This window comes from Oreochromis aureus, linkage group 12, assembly GCF_013358895.1.
Source record: "Oreochromis aureus strain Israel breed Guangdong linkage group 12, ZZ_aureus, whole genome shotgun sequence".
NCBI lineage: Eukaryota > Metazoa > Chordata > Actinopteri > Cichliformes > Cichlidae > Oreochromis > Oreochromis aureus.
Genome location: NC_052953.1, coordinates 1,132,198 through 1,149,208, shown reverse-complemented (window position 1 = coordinate 1,149,208; position 17,011 = coordinate 1,132,198). Strand labels below are relative to the sequence as shown.

General features: G+C 45.7%; 1 protein-coding gene across 2 annotated transcripts in view; it reads right to left on the bottom strand.

Annotated features, from left to right (window-relative positions):
• Positions 1-17,011, bottom strand: part of c5 (complement component 5) — a 65,575-nt gene that overhangs the window by 9,478 nt on the left and 39,086 nt on the right. For both annotated transcript variants that reach the window (XM_039620451.1, XM_039620452.1), the window contains 16 exons: positions 16,386-16,574; positions 15,803-16,006; positions 15,514-15,726; positions 9,305-9,454; positions 9,026-9,152; positions 8,875-8,940; positions 5,558-5,773; positions 5,222-5,306; positions 4,016-4,098; positions 3,763-3,902; positions 3,418-3,651; positions 3,119-3,179; positions 2,943-3,032; positions 2,659-2,871; positions 2,489-2,564; positions 284-443 (listed from right to left, as the gene is read on the bottom strand). In XM_039620451.1, the coding sequence (XP_039476385.1) occupies positions 284-443; positions 2,489-2,564; positions 2,659-2,871; positions 2,943-3,032; positions 3,119-3,179; positions 3,418-3,651; positions 3,763-3,902; positions 4,016-4,098; positions 5,222-5,306; positions 5,558-5,773; positions 8,875-8,940; positions 9,026-9,152; positions 9,305-9,454; positions 15,514-15,726; positions 15,803-16,006; positions 16,386-16,574 (2,307 nt within the window). The remainder of the gene's footprint in view (positions 1-283; positions 444-2,488; positions 2,565-2,658; positions 2,872-2,942; positions 3,033-3,118; positions 3,180-3,417; positions 3,652-3,762; positions 3,903-4,015; positions 4,099-5,221; positions 5,307-5,557; positions 5,774-8,874; positions 8,941-9,025; positions 9,153-9,304; positions 9,455-15,513; positions 15,727-15,802; positions 16,007-16,385; positions 16,575-17,011) is intronic.

The window sequence follows — 17,011 nt, the reverse complement described above, 5'->3', positions numbered from 1 at the left end:
CTGCCGACCTATTGCACGCAATGGCGGCGCCATCTTACCCTCCGACCATACATACATTACACAGAAACATCACATGGGGAAGACAGAGAGGTATAACATGGAAAATGCACCACATGAGGAAAGATAAGGAGAAAAAAATAACTCCCCCCAGACTGAGCTCCAACAGGGAGATCAGTTTGAGAACAGAAAAAAAAAAACACCTCTACACATAGCACATGAAAAAAATCTTAAGAAGCATTCAAGTGAGAACAGAAGAAGAAATGGAATAAGCGGAGGCAGAGACCAAGATTCTGTTGGATTTGTAGGGCGACTCCTCAGTGAAGGATCCATCCGGCTGCTGAGCCTTGAACATCAGCCAGGTCACAGACTCTGAGAGAGTCTGATGGTTCACGGACACCACGGGGTCCGCCGCAGCCAGAGCCCTCACCACCAGGGCCGTGATCCTGACAGACAGCACAGAGGGACAGAAGTACCATGGTGTCATTCTCAGTAGAGATGGACCGATCCGATATTACGTATCGGTATTGCTCCGATACTGACCTAAATTACTGGATCGGATATCGGAGGGAAATAAAAAATGTAATCCGATCCGAAGTATCACAAAGTCACCTCACAAAGCGCGCAACTTGGCGCAACCCAGCTCGGCGCATCGGAGCACTATGTGTCACGTGATAGAGCGGCTGTTGTCTGCGAGACCTGTCGGCGGTCTGTTGCAGCATTTGGAGCCTCGCTACATGCTTCCTAACCGCAGCATTTCATCTCGGCAAAAACTATCCCAGAGAAGTAAAGCAAGTGTGTAAGTTCATCCCTGAATGTTTGCATAGTATTTCCACGTTAAGCTTAACAACTGATATATTGAGCCACAGCTGGACTGGCCATCGGAGTTCCATATTGAGGTGAAAAGGAAGCGATTTGTCCCGTAATTCAGCTAGAATGAAAAAATAGACACAAAGCTGGAGTGATTCTGTCTTTGCTGCGCAGTTGCGTCTACTTCTCTCATTCACTCTCCCTCCCTCTCCTGTTATTACTTCAAACATGAAACTGATTAATGATCAGCTGATCGGCTTTTCTGCCGCAAGTCCAGCCTTTCTTGTTTGTTTATCGCCCACTTTGCGCTAGAAAGAGCAGACCAGCGGATAAACAACAGCAGCACGTTTAAGTGTGAGCAGCTGTTGATAGAATTTATTTAATATTAATTTCTAGTATCAGCTGATGTTTGCTGGAGCCACAGCTGTAAAGCTGCTGGTCATGATATCGGTTTGGTTATCTGGTGAGAGGGAAACATGAAGATGAAACCAGGAGATGTCCTTACTGAGTCATCAGAGCTGAACAGGTGATGGAGAAACAGGTTTACCTTTTAGGTGACATGAATGAGTTGAAGTTATGAGCTGTTTCTGAGAGACAAATAACACCAGGATCCTTTTCTATGTAGCTGACAGCTGGTAACTGTGCAGGGGCGGGTCTAGCAAAGTTTTGCCAGGGGGCCAGGTAGGGCATTAACAGGGAGAGGGGGGCACAAAGAAATACTTTTCTTTGTTATGTAATTTAGAAACTTTGAATAAATATCTGAATCTTACAATAAAAGTGCCCATCTGATTAAATGTATAGAAGTCCATTACTGTATATAGTAACTGTTAGGTCTAATATACCCTAGTAAGCTATAGTACTTTTTCCGTTGGGAAGGTATCTGTGCAGTCTGCAATTCTGTTGAAGAAAGATGTTGAATCTATTTAATTATTGTAGAAAAATAATTGATTTCTGTGCATTTGTCTTACACTTGCATTAAATTAAAGTTGATTACATCGATTAAGGGCGGGGGGTGGTTCCCTAATATTTTTGCTGGGAGTTTGCAACCCTATTAGTTAGGTTGCTTAGTATTTCCACTAAGTACTCTTTAAAATACCAGAATAGGGAGGATGGAGCAGGTTTAAATTTATTAGATTGATCAGTGTTGCTGAACTATAAAATGTTTTGGGTGCAGTGTATTTTTTGCATACAGGTATAACAGAGTAGCTTCAGTCTCTTGTTTTTTAAAACTTGAGTATGAACTTATACAAAATGCAGCAAGATATTTATAAAAAACAGTTTTATTGACAAAATACGCTATATCGGATTCATATCGGTATCGGCAGATATCCAAATTTATGATATCGGTATCGGACATTAAAAAGTGGTATCGTGCTATCTCTAATTCTCAGAACCAACCAGCAGATGGCGCCAAAAGCACAAGGAGGAACCCGTGCAGATCCACACGCTCACGTTTGATAAAAGCCAGTCTGGGCTTTACTACAGCAAAACATCTCACCTGAATGTGTTCATGTGTTTCTTTTACTTTAGACGGAAGCTATGCTGTTAAATTCAAATACTCCATTACAAGTGTGATCCTGTCAGATGGCTGACCACCGTCTCATAAAACTACAGGTCCATTCTGTCTCACCTGCAGACAGGTGAGGAGGACACTGCTGCCGAGGCTTTGATGTTGACCTACCAGGTGCTGGGCTCTCTATTCCTCCACATGCTGTAGCTTGAGTCTCCAAGTCTGAATGAACTGATGCTGACGAGGCCTACACACACACACACACACAAACACAAACACACACAGTAAATGAACTGTTAACCCTCTGTGCTACCATCGGGGCCTCTTCAGTGCCTCCTCACCCTCCCTGATCTTCCTCTTCATGTTAGCTGCGCTCTTCTGGATGTCTTCTCCCAGCACGTTCCAGCTGCCCGATGTTTCCAGGTACTGAAACAGCTGGATGAGGGGGAGGAGGCCACCAAGCTCCACCTCCGCTGATCCAACCGGCAGGTTGATGAGCTGCCGGAAGCCTTCGGGGTTGTGCGCCACTGACAGGACTTCCCCCAGCACCTCGCCTGGTACACAGAACAAACATGATTTTGTTTGACATGCAGCTCTGCAGCGAGAAATGCGTTCCACTTGTTACCATTGATCGTCAGCATCCTCTCCACATCCGTGTTGGGAACCATGTTGATCGGCACTTGGTTCTTCAGCTCCACTGTCCTCTTCTCTGAGCCTGCAGGGCCACAAACAGCCCGAGACAGACTGACATCAGCAAAAACTTTAGGTGGAGCAGAGCTTCACAGAGCAGAGCCTACGCACCATACACTCCCTGTGGGTCGAGTCTTCCTCCAGAGCTCACCTCCCGCCTCACTCCTTCAGGCTGGAAACACACCCGAGGTTAGCATCATTTTACAGGCAGCGGTCTGGTTTCAGTCTTTAGGCTGGAAACGCTGTTAGCAGCAGGTTGGCGAGAGCGTGGCTCTGCTAATGTGATTATTAGCATCTGTGTTTCTGTTCACTTTCATACTCCTGAGACAGTCCAGTGTTACATTCATTTTAAATATCTGACCAATAATATGTCTTTAGCAGGTTATCCTGATCTTTGTGCAGGTACGTACCACCACTCGCAGCTTCTTCTCCACGATGTCTGCCCGTCTGTAGGGTGTTTTCAGGGTGAAGGTCAGGGTGTGCTCTCCAGGCTCCAGACCCAGTAGGGTGAAGGTCACTGGTTCCACCCCTTTTCCTGGTATGTTGTTCCATCTGCATGCTGTAGAGCGAAGCCCTTCCTGCCCAATCACAGGCTGAGACTTGAGCAGGCAGATCGCTGGGCCGACTGTCAGCGTCACGCAGAACTGAGGGTGAGTACGGACAGAACCAAGATTCTTCATCAGTGAAGCCACAGCTTACATGGATGCATGGCAGAGGATCATGGGATATGTGGTTGGGTGATGTGTGTTGTGTACCCTAACGCGGTCGAGCTGCTGGTTGTACACGGAGCCCTTCAGCTCCAGCTGCTCTCCTCTGACCACCTGATAGGGCAGCGGGATGTCCACGCTGAGCAGCAGACTGACCGACACCTGGACGGGATCTGCCACGCACATACCTGTCGGACAAACGGGAACCATCCGACTTTATTTATCCCTGCATACTGAGGGGCAGAAAACTGAAGAGCAAGGCAAAAAAGCTGTTACAGACGAGTAAATGAAAGAAACTCGCCGTTCTTGAACATGCCGACGGCCTTTATCTGCCACGTGGTGAGAGAGTCCGGCAGAGTCCTGCTGACCACCAGCCGCCCTGAACTAAAGACAGGAAATACAAGGACAGTCACAACAGTCCCTAAAGACAGGGAGGCGGATCTCTAACCAGCTGTGGCGCCTAGAGCATTAAGGCTGCCATCATTGTTGGGACCATGTAGAGACCATCGTTCACCTTTTCTGCCCAAAGACACAGCAGGTGGAACCAAAGATCTCAGATGTGGACTCATCAGACCAAAGCACAGATGGTCTGATGTCCACTCCTTGTGTTTCTTGGCCCAAACAAATCTCTTCTACTTGTTGCTTTTCCTTAGTCGTGGTTTCTCAGCAGCTGTTTGACCATAAAGGCCTGATTCACACAGTCTGCTCTGAACATGCAGAGATGTGTCTGCTACTGGAGCTCTGTGTGGCATCTATCTGGGCTCTAATCTGAGCTGCTGCTACATAATCCCAGATGTCTTCAGTTTGTATCTACTATTTGGAAAGTAGTACAAATAAAGAAAGCCCATTAAATGAGAAGGTGTGTCCAAACTACTGACTGGCAGTGCAGATTCAATGCATTCAGTGCTGTCACCTGTAAGACGTCCTGGTTTGAATCCACTCTCTGTGTGGAGTCTGCATGTTCTCCTCATGCCTGCTTCCTCCCACACACATTAGATTTACTGGTAATTTAAAACTGACTGAAGGTGTGAGTGGTTGTTTCCCTCTCTATGTTAGCCATGAAACAGACCGCTGACCTGTCCAGGGTTTACCCTGCCTCTTGCTCTATAACAGCTGGGATAGGCTCCACCCCCTCTGTGACCCCGAGTTGGATAAGTGGAAAAAAAGGAATGGAGTTGTCTTAGAAGAATGTTTCCTGCTGAGCTGCATCACTTTGAAAGCTCAGATGGTCATCTCGGAAGCCCCACCTTTTAGTAGTACAGCCGTGTTTATGAGGCAGCCAATCAGAAGAGCATTAGTTTGAAGGGGGGTGGAGCTAAAACAGCTTGTTTCAGACAGGATGGACTGAGGGTTGCACTGAGGCCTAGTATCAGATAAATAAGCATTATTTCTAACTGTGAATCATGCAAAGCTGCTCTGGTAGAGAACAGAACTACGGAGCTGGGACTGAGCAGAGTAGGTCCACTTTAATCGATTTTCTTCCTGAGGTGTGTTTGATTTGTGTCACCTGATGCGCTGCACCTCCCACATCCAGCTCTCTGGAAAGTAGCTCCGCACCAGAGAAGGAGCGAGGTCAAAGTCTGCACCCATTTCTGTACACAAACAAGAGTGCAACACAGACTGACTTACACCTGCTCTGACATCATAATAAACTCTATAAACCAGTCAGAGAACAGCTGTCTGTATCAGCATACAGGAGCTGCTAACAGGTAATTCAGCTATGAAATAAATATGTGCTGAACAGGTGGAGCAGCAGTGGATTGTAATAGCACAGAAATGAGCTCCTGTTGTTACGTCGGTATCATCAGAGTGTGATGCTGTAAACAGAAAAGTCCACACTGACCATTACGTGCAATGACGCTGCCTTGGCCGAGGCTCCTCAGGAGATGCTCACAGCATTCTTGGTAGGCCTTTACGCAGGCTTCTCTTCCTCTCTCATGTTTGAAGACATTCCTGTTCTTGTGGACAAATACCTTAGCTTCTTCAAGGCAGGTTCTATACGTTGGAGCACGCTTCATCCCATTTTCACAGCACCAGTTGAAGTTACCATATCTTGCCGCTGGACAGACAGAAGGACACACTTTACTTTACATCGACCACTGATTTATCCCCCATCATTACAAACATGTCAGCAAAACACACAGGTGAAGGTGTGTGTGTGTTAAACTCATATCTATCTAATAGACTCCAATTTGTACATGTAAATGGAGAGTCCTCATCACACACTGAAGTTAATTATGGTGTTCCACAGGGTTCAGTGCTAGGACCAATTCTGTTTACTTAATACATGCTTCCCTTAGGCAGCATCATTAGAAGACATAGCATAAATTTTCACTGCTATGCTGATGACACGCAGCTCTATCTATCCATGAAGCCAGGTAACACACACCAATTAGTTAAACTGCAGGAATGTCTTAAAGACATAAAGACCTGGATGGCCGCTAACTTTCTGCTTCTTAATTCAGATCAAACTGAGGTTATTGTACTCGGCCCTGAAAATCTTAGACTCTTAAATTCAATTCAGCTAAATTACACACACACATATATGTAAATGGTGGTCACTGGGTGCTGCACAGTGGCTTTGTCTACTGATCAGGATAGGATGGGTTACATGAGCTACAGTGGCTTGCAAAAGTATTCGGCCCCCTTGAACGTTTCCACATTTTGTCACATTACAGCCACAAACATGAATCAGTTTTATTGGAATTCCAGGTGAAAGACCAATACAAAGTGGTGTACACGTGAGAAGTGGAATGAAAATCATACATGATTCCAAACATTTTTTACAAATAAATAACTGCAAAGTGGGTGTGCGTAATTATTCAGCCCCTGAGTCAATACTTTGTAGAACCACCTTTTGCTGCAGTTACAGCTGCCAGTCTTTTAGGGTCTGTCTCTACCAGCTTTGCACATCTACAGACTGAAATCCTTGCCCATTCTTCTTTGCAGAACAGCTCCAGCTCAGTCAGATTAGATGGACAGCGTTTGTGAACAGCAGTTTTCAGATCTTGCCACAGATTCTGGATTGGATTTAGATCTGGACTTTGACTGGGCCATTCTAACACATGGATATGTTTTGTTTTAAACCGTTCCATTGTTGCCCTGGCTTTATGTTTAGGGTGGTTGTCCTGCTGGAAGGTGAACCTCCGCCCCAGTCTCAAGTCTTTGCAGACTCCAAGAGGTTTTCTTCCAAGATTGCCCTGTATTTGGCTCCATCCATCTTCCCATCAACTCTGACCAGCTTCCCTGTCCCTGCTGAAGAGAAGCACCCCCAGAGCATGATGCTGCCACCACCATATCTGACAGTGGGGATGGTGTGTTCAGAGTGATGTGCAGTGGTAGTTTTCTGCCACACATAGCGTTTTGCATTTTGGTCTCATCTGACCAGAGCACCTTCTTCCACATGTTTGCTGTGTCCCCACATGGCTTGTGGCAAACTGCAAACGGGACTTCTTATGGTTTCCTGTTAACAATGGCTTTCTTCTTGCCACTCTTCCATAAAGGCCAACTTTGTGCAGTGCACGACTAATAGTTGTCCTATGGACAGATTCCCCACCTGAGCTGTAGATCTCTGCAGCTCGTCCAGAGTCACCATGGGCCTCTTGGCTGCATTTCTGATCAGCGCTCTCCTTGTTCGGCCTGTGAGTTTAGGTGGGCGGCCTTGTCTTGGTAGGTTTACAGTTGTGCCATACTCCTTCCATTTCTGAATGATGGCTTGAACAGAGCTCCGTGGGATGTTCAAGGCTTGGGAAATCTTTTGTAGCCTAAGCCTGCTTTAAATTTCTCAATAACTTTATCCCTGACCTGTCTGGTGTGTTCTTTGGACTTCATGGTGTTGTTGCTCCCAATATTCTCTTAGACAACCTCTGAGGCCGTCACAGAGCAGCTGTATTTGTATTGACATTAGATTACACACAGGTGCACTCTATTTAGTCATTAGCACTCATCAGGCAACGTCTATGGGCAACTGACTGCACTCAGACCAAAGGGGGCTGAATAATTACGCACAGCCCACTTTGCAGTTATTTATTTGTAAAAAATGTTTGGAATCATGTATGATTTTCGTTCCACTTCTCACGTGTACACCACTTTGTATTGGTCTTTCACCTGGAATTCCAATAACATTGATTCATGTTTGTGGCTGTAATGTGACAAAATGTGGGAAAGTTCAAGGGGCCAAATACTTTTGCAAGCCACTGTAAATGACAACATGGACACTTTAACCTCTTGAGAGCTACATGTAGGGTTCAGGATGTAGTTTAGGTTCATATATTTTGGGGGGGTGGGGGTGGGGGGTTGTTGACTTTTTGCCATTACAGTTCATCTGCTCTTTTGGTGCTGCAAAAGGTTGGTGCTGTGGCTGCAATGATGTGGATGCTGTACTGGTCCGTCGTGGTGAAGAGGGAGCTGAGTGTGAAAACAAGGCTCTCAATTTACTGGTCGATCTACGTCCCTACCCTCACCTATGGTCACGAGCTGTGGGTAGTGACAGAAAGAACAAGATCGCGGATACAAGCGGCGGAAATGAGCTTCCTCAGAACGGTTGCTCTCCCTTAGAGATAGGGTGAGAAGTTCAGCCATCCGGGAGGGGCTCAAAGTAGAGCCAGCTGAGGTGGTTCGGGCATCTGACAAGGATGCCCCCTGGGTGAGGTCCCGGGGCAGACCCAGGACACGCTGGAGAGATTATATCTCTCGGCAGGCCTGGGAACGCCTTGGTGTTCCCCCAGACAAGCTGGAGTTTGTGGCTGGGGAGAGGGAGGTCTGGGCTTCTTTCCTTAGGTTGCTGCCCCCATGACCCGGCCCCGGATAAGCGGAAGAAAATGGATGGATGGTTGGATGGATACGTCTGGACTAATCCTAGACGGGTCACTGGTCAGTTGTTGGATGTGAAGAAGTGAAATGTCAGAGATTTCTGCTTATCCTTGTCAGTGGGTGGAGCCTATCACAGCTAACGCACTGTGAGAGGCGGGGTCCACCCTGGACAGGTCGCCAGGCTGACGCAGGGCAGTCAAACTTTAATCAGACACAATGTTTGTCATGTATTCTCTGAGGAGTGTGATTATGCTTTGTGTTTGAGTCACACCAACCAACGTGATGCTCAAATGAGCAGACTGACGGGACAACATGGAACCGAAAGGAAACATGCTGCTGCAGTCTCACCTTTCTCTTTTTTCTCCTCTTCGGTCAGAGCTCGCTTTGCACGCACGACAGCTGTACACGCCTCATCTGAAACAACATAACCAAAGCACGAGTGAGCCGTGCAGCACTTTAACCACAGCGTCTCCCTTCACTCATTTACTGACTGACGTACTGCTGGTCGAGGGGGCCGTGTTGGCGTTGGTGATGAAGGTGAGGCCGGCCAGACGGAAAACATCTGCGCTGTCTTTACCGCCGCCTCCACCGCAGCCCAGGTCGCTCTGCTCGATGTGACGAAGAACCTGCGGGTCAAAGTTCATCCTGTCAGCTGTCAACACGTGGAAACTGAAATATCGTCCTTTAAAGTCAGGGCCATCAGTTTGTTGTTGTGTACGTTTTTAATAACAAACAAAAGCAAACTGCCTCGGATAAAACGGGATGATTTTGGCGTTACCATGGAAACGGGGTCTTGGTAGTTGGGTCGTAGGGTAAAGATGGCGGCGTCGACAGCAGACAGAGCCACCAGGCCATCCTGATTGGCCCTCACATCCAGCTGGAGTTGTTCCTTGGGCTTGTAGTACTGCTTACCCAGAGACATGTCAGTCTACCACACACACACACACACGCACACAAAGGATATCAGTCACAGCGATATTCGATGTTCTGACCAGAAGCTTACAGGAAGTGCACAAACATACCCGACAACACTGACACAGAACCTTTTCTGGTGTTTAAGAAGTCCTAACTATCCATCAGTTTTCTCACGCTTATCCAAAGACAGCCATGATGACTTTGGATAAGCGGGTACTCCAGGCATCCTCCGCTCTACAGACACTTTCCAGCTTCTCCTCTGGGATCACGATGTGCTCCAAGGCCAGATGAGATATACAAATTACCTCTCCAGACACCCTCCCTCCTGACCAGCGAGGTCACATTCCACATCCCAATAACCACATCTGTAATGCTGAGGGTCAACACACCTTCCACCCAGCCTGTCCCTGTGGGTGGCGGTCCACAGAGATGGGGACATGGCAGCGCATTCCTGTTATTTCTTCCGGCTGTGCTCGGCCCTCTGAATTCAGCCCTGTCCACCAACCTCTACTCTGGGGTCCAGATTCAGGAGGGGGCCCTGGTTTTTCACTTCCAGTGCGGTTATCCAGCACAGAGACTTCTGTTTCTCTCAGGTATTTTGAAGTATTAACTTCTCTAGTGATGAGAGGCTGTTCTGTCCTGGGCTCAGACACACAGAAGATGAAGGTGCGGGCAGGGTTTGAGCCACCGGACATCAACCATCAGCTAACAGCTAATTCTTTTAATCTCCTAAGCTCGAGTGAAGGATTTTGAGTTTGTAACACATAAGATGTGTCACAAAAGGGGGGAGTTACAGGATTTAAGGTTTAATTTGAAATGGGTTTTAGGATCGTTTTATGACGTTTGGGGTTTTTGATCATTTAGATATGGTAAAATTGAGGCAGAAATTGTTATTTTCATGTTCTTTTTGATCTGTTTTTATGCTCAGATGGTGATGGTTTATATCTTACCCTGGGTGTGTTTAACAAGGCTAACAGTGTTGCTCACACACATGAAGGGCATGGAGATTAAGTAAAGTTAATATAAAGGACAGAGCCCAGAACATGATATGGTGAAACAACTTTGAATGATTAAAGGAACCTTAGATGAATATAGTAGATTAGTGAGGTGTAGCAGAGAGAGGCTTTTTGTTTTCTATCCTTTACAGGAGAAGATTTCAGGACCACAGCAACCACAGGGGTGGCAAGAATCCTGGAAGCCTGAGATCGAACGGAACCAACCAGAGAAAGGAGAAAAACAGAGCACAAATACACCTAGTTGTTTATATTACAAAGAAGATCAAAAGCTTGTTAGACATAGGTTATAATGGAAGCATAAAAGGGATGAGAGGAACTTTACATAACATAGAAATCCTGCAACAATTCGTAAATTGCCCAAACACAGTGTTCAGACCGGATATGCGCTACCCGTTAAAGGGGCGAAGAAATCAGGCCTAAGTTTGAAAAATGAAATGGGTTAACTCGATGAGAGGATGTTTCCAAAGGTCGAGAAAATAATGTAGGACCTTTTACCAGGAGAAAGCTAATTGTATCTTTTACACTTTACAGTGTGCACTGAGGGAAGTCAGGAATAGTTTAAACTAGGATTAAAAAATTAAACTAGGTGAAAAGGGGGTGTAGCAAGTAGATTTAGGGCAGCTCACAGCCTGGCGTAAACGCAAGGTGCTGTCACACAGCTTAAGTTATTTGTTTGATTTATTTTAAACATTGAAAACATACAACCCGTTGAGGAGACAGATAGGGTTGGGGAATTGAAAGGTTTTGTTTGTTTAGCATAATCTCTTTTGTTATATTTTAGCTTTAACAGGGAACATGCCTCTCTGGAGCTTCTCTCCTGATGCTACCCTGCCAAAGACCCTTATCCATAGAGACTATGTCAGCTCCCAAACAGACAACAACAAACCAAATCTAGCAATAAACAACTTAAACATCAATAGTAACAAAGCAAGAACAATACAGAATCCACATCTGAACCGAAGATTAAAACAGTGAAATGTGGATTATTAAATATTAGGTCTCTCTCTTCAAAGCCTCTGTTAGCTCACGCCAAGCGGTCGCAGCAGATGGCTGCCCGTACCTGAGCCTGGTTCTGCTGGAGGTTTCTTCCTGTTAAAAGGGAGTTTTTCCTCCCCACTGTTGCCAAAGTGCTTGCTCATAGGGGGTCATATGATTGTTGGGTTTTTCTCTGTATCTATGAAGCGCCTGGAGCCAATTTTTGTTGTGATTTAGCGCTATATAAATAAAATTCAATTGAATTGTATTGAAGTAAACTTAATGTAATAAATTAGGAATTAGTTCATTTCTCAAGTGAAAAATGAAAAAGGGGGACTGGTGTTAGGAATAAAAGAAATATTTTTAATGTGTATCTGCTCATTATCTTGTTTTATGTACTTTAATAATGAAGGCTTGTAGAGCAAGGCCACCTTTGACTTACAAACAAGAGCTCAGCCAGATTGAAAAACAGGAAGTTTTAGTGCACAAGGCATATTAATAGATATAGACACAAAAAAGAGGAACTCCCCATATAAACAACGTTCAAGCCTGTGTGACGTGTAAAGTACCGAAATAACACCATATAGGTCACAGCTGATGATTCTAATGTTAGAGAGCTCTTGCAACTGGCGTCTGAGCTGTGCAGAGGTCTCTCACCCCGGAAGATGATTGAATAAAGAAAGACAGGTACTTATGTATATGTCAGCATAAGGTGGAGTCCAACAGAAGCAAGGCACCCTACATGCGCACAGCATGCAGCAGGGGTTGCCAAAATAATATAGAAAACAGCACATGTAGTGAGAGAACACCCACTAAAAGTTCTGACTACACATAGTGTGGTGGCATATGTGAACTCGCAGGCGTTCGACTATGACATCATTAGCACAACAGAGACTGAGTAAAGTTTTAGATGCTCCAAATCTGACATTTACACGTGAAGGAATCAATATGGCAGATTTAATGGGATCAGGAGAACCTCATGATTGTACTAAGAAAGCAGAAGTTGAAGGGAAAGTCAGGGAAGATTTAAAAGCAGAACCTATCCCTGGAGCTGAGGATTGGTTCAGAGATGGCTGCTGTCATCGTGATGAAGAAGGATCGAAAGCAGGCTATGCTATAGTCTGCAAACAAGGAACTGAATTTGAGCCCACGAGGAGCTCCAGCAGTGAAAGGAGCCACGCTGGACGGGTCCTTATGAGGTCGTTGCCAGAACAACTACAGCAGGTCAACTAAAAGGGAAAGGCGATACCTGGTATCATTGGTCGCAGTGTGTACCAGCACATGAGAGGTTGGTAGAGGAAAACCCCTCTACACCCAACACAGGTGGTAACGAGCAGAGGCAAAATAAATCCTCTCACCTGTGCAACGGGCCAACCAGTAGTCTACCTGGGAGGCCAAGAGAGAAGAGGAGCAGCGCAGAAGGTCGCCACGCCAGCAGAAAGGAGCGGTGACAAGTTGAGGACTCCACAAAAGCAGGGGAGTTTCATTCCAGGATATAAAGTTTATATAACATGATGCAAACACACGAATCAGAGACACGTAATGAGAAAACTGATTAGAATGTTCCTTACAACTACATGTTTATTGTATGCAATGATATTAATGATGGCTGTGTTGTTTATTGGTTATATTTTGCAGGGCACTCCGGACCACTTGTCTGAACACGGAGGCCAGTCCAGCCCAGCACTTCCTGAGACTGTACTTGCCAATGGGATCGGTAAAAACGACAAAAGCGCGAGAGGTGTCAGGTAAAGGTGATGAGTGTCTCAGCATGAATAATGGCATAGAGTTGAATTATGTTAAAGGGTCTACCAGCTCATTCATGTTTGATTTGTGTGACGTCATTAAGTGTACAGGAGCTAGTAGTAGCTGGAGAGCATATGATGTATGGGTCTGCAATCACCCCATGATATGCTTAGGGTAAATTTAGTTGATGCAAAGTCTAAGCCGTTCGCAGAAACCTTAATCACCATTCTGACTGATCAGATGGTAACTTCGAGAACAGTAGCTCAAAAGGAACAGGAACCAAAAGAGAGATTACTTCTGACGACAGATTACTCTAGACTGAAGCCTAAGGATTTGATAAAGCGTGCCACCGGTTTCAAGGACAGTAACCTCTGGCTTGATTGGGTGGCTCAAAATGCTAGAGAACAACATGTATCTGACTGTGTTGCCTGTGCTTCAGTTAGGCAGGTAAAGGCTATTCCACAACACAACACACGTACCTTAGCCGCCAGAGGTAAGAGACATATTTTGGCCGAAAGAGGGACCCAGGGTACACATGCATATGACCCTAGGTTAAACTCTCCAACCTAGACTCTATTGGAGTGCCCAGGAGAGTTCCAGATGAGTACAAGCTGGTAAATCTGATAGTGGTAGAATTTGAAAGTAACTATGTTCATTGGAATCTGCTGAGACTCTCTAACCTAACCAGGGATGCCATGATGGGGTTCGCAGAACAATTGGGTCCGAGTTTGCTGATGGGAAATCGAATGGCCCTTAACATGAGAAGGGAGGTGTGTGCGCCATATTCGGAGACATGTGCTGCACTTTTATCCCCAATAATACTGCCCCAGATGGCTCAGTAACCCGAGCTCTGGAGGGCTTGAAAACTTTGTCTAAAACTATGCATGAACACTCAGGTATCGAAAATCTGCTGGCGTCCCTGGATGACATCTGTGTTTGGACAATGGAAAGGTGTGGCTATGTCAGTGATGTTTTCTTTGACTGTACTTTTGGGAATACTGGTCATCGCTAGTTGTTGTATCATTCCTTGTGTCAGAGGATTGTTGGTAAAAGTAATGGCGAGGGTTCCTAACCCTGGCTGGGTTGAGGGCATCTACCAGATGAACTTAGAACCCCTAGAGTGGGGCAGGGAGTGATACAACATGAAGTGTGGTGACATTCCTTGATGGAATGTCAAAAGAGGGAATGTTGGGATTTAGAGATTCTTTTATTGCTGCCATATAATCTGCCTTATGATAAATGCATTAATAACATGTTCTACAGTATTATTTTATCAGTAATATTGTTTACAGGGTTCATATTGCATTGAATATGTTTGTCATCACATTCATTCTATTCACAGGTTGAGTTCATTCTATACACAATGCATAACTGTGCATGTTTAGAGTTGATGTTCTATCCAAGAGGGTTTTAAGCTTCACTGGTGAGAGTGTCCAGGTGATACATGTTGACGGAAGATGAGAACATAGCAGGTTAATTGCATGCATGCTTACAATACACATAAATCTAGTAGCAGGCCTGAGCGAAGGCCCAAGTGTCTTCTGCTTCTTATTTGAGACCTGCGCCAATTTAGTCTACTTAGTGATTGAGGACGAGGGTCCATTATTAGCCCTTAGAGACCCTGAAGCTTGAAGTTATTACCTTAAAAGGAAGGTGTTATCAAAGAGAGAAGTTATATGTCTGTTTATAGTTATTAGAGATGTACAAGATGTACCCTTGTCTGTAAACAATGACTGGACATAATGTATTTTTGACCTGTATTGACGTGTATGTGGGGGTGTGATCCTCTATGCTATAAAACCAGAACTCAGTGTATTTTTGTCAGAGCAAATAAGCCATATGCTGACGGTTGTTCTCCGTTGTCAATAAACTCATCGTTTGATTGTACTTTTCTGGGCCTCCGTCGTTTGTTGTCTGGTCTACAGTTGATCGATCTCGCTTCACACCACACTGATGTCCATGCTGTGTGGTCTCACAGCATGCAAACTGGTCTCAGGATTGCACCCAGGATTAGGCTTGCACTGGTCTATTAGCTTTAGGTCATCCCGAGGTTCGACTCTTGGATTACAGGTCCAGTTATGCTGAGCTTCGGCTCTTCTTGGGTTTTTGGTTCCTGTTAGATACAAAGATGGTAAAAGCCCTACCCCCATTTCACACCTGCAGCACCTCCCTGCCCACCTGAAACCTTGTGTCTCTCATGTTTCTGATGTTGTTTGTCATTGTTTCGTGGGTCGGTCTGATTCCAGGCGTGTTTACCTTCCTCGACGTCCGTTTGAACACATCATTACACCCGACTCTGGAGCAACAAACCATAGGCTGTTGTGTGTTGTTGTACCTGGAGCCCGCTGATGCATCTGTCTTCGACGTCCAGCCACACGGAGTCGGCCACCAGCTCGGACGTCCCCTCTCCGAACAGGATGTAGTAGACCAGCAGCCTGATGGACGGCACCATGGCGGGCGTCACCTGAAAGCTCAGGCTCTGTTTGCTGTCAGCGTTGGAGAGAAATTTCTGGCTGCCGAAATCCACCACCTTCCCTTTAGAGATCACCTGAGGGACCGCGGCACGATGTTGTGAGAAATAATACAAACAGGAAACGCAGCATCGTGTGGCAGCTTCTCCTCACCAGGTAGCTGATGGTTGTGATGGGAATGTAGGAGGGCGTGGCTGAGTACACGCTGAGACGTGCTGGTCGTCCCACCTGGAGGCCGGGGCCCATCAGCGGGGCGTCGATGTAGAGATAACGTTGGTTTGGCGAGTAATAAGCGACCGCTGTCAGAGTCAGACTGCTCTGACTGGCTGCTGGGAGGGTGGAGTCATCCGTCTGAAACTGTCAACAACAACAAGGGGAGATGTTAGCAACAAGTACACAACTAAACAATAAGTACACACCATCATGACACGAAGTTAAAATTTAAAAGACAAATAAAGAACAACGAGTAAAGAAGCAGTCAGGCAGACAAGATGGAAAAAAGTAAACAACGAAATACAAACAAAATAAATAAACAGTAAACAAAAATAAGAAAACAAGGAAACAACACGTAAAAAACAAACTAAAGAAGCACACAGGAGACAGATCTGAGTAACACTTCCTGTCTTCTTTCTTTGGTCGTTGTCACACAGTCACATGATCACATGCTCACAAATCCAGCACGGCGAGTTTTACCTGTCCCTGAGACACACACATCTAAAGCACCTGCACCGCCCACCTTGAGAACAGCCCTGACTCCATCACCAGGTGTGTTGCAGATGAAGAAAGCGAGGCCGTTTGATTCGCTGGTGGAGCTGTCGCTGCAGGACATGGCCTCGGGGTCCCTCCCCTGTCTGAACAGCTGATTCTCCACCAGACTGACCTGAACACCTCTCACTGGCTTGTCCAGGTGATCCTTCACCTGCACCTGTAGAGACACAGTGAAACAGCAAAAATGGACAAACTGCTTTAAACTTGAGGAGTGTTTGCGAGATGTATTTGTGTTAGTTGCAGCTGTCTCAGAGAAGATTCATGGATGTAGGACATGTGCAGAGAAGGATGCTGGGATGGGAGGAGGTGGATGATCCTCTGTGGCCACTTCTAAAAGAAGAAGAAGCTGCAGCAACGTCTCTTCTTGAGTGCTAGTTATTCGAGTGTATAGACATTTCTGTTGCTGGTATCTTCAACATAATGAAAGATGTCATATGATCCTTCTGTGAAGTAGGTGCCATCGCAGCAATGTGTCTTTGCTATCATCTGTTTGTTAAATCTGATATAATTCACCATCTCCAGGTCAATATGCTTCCCAAAGACAACCAAGCGCAAAAGGTTAAAAATGTAACGTCCAGCAGAATCCAGGGGAAA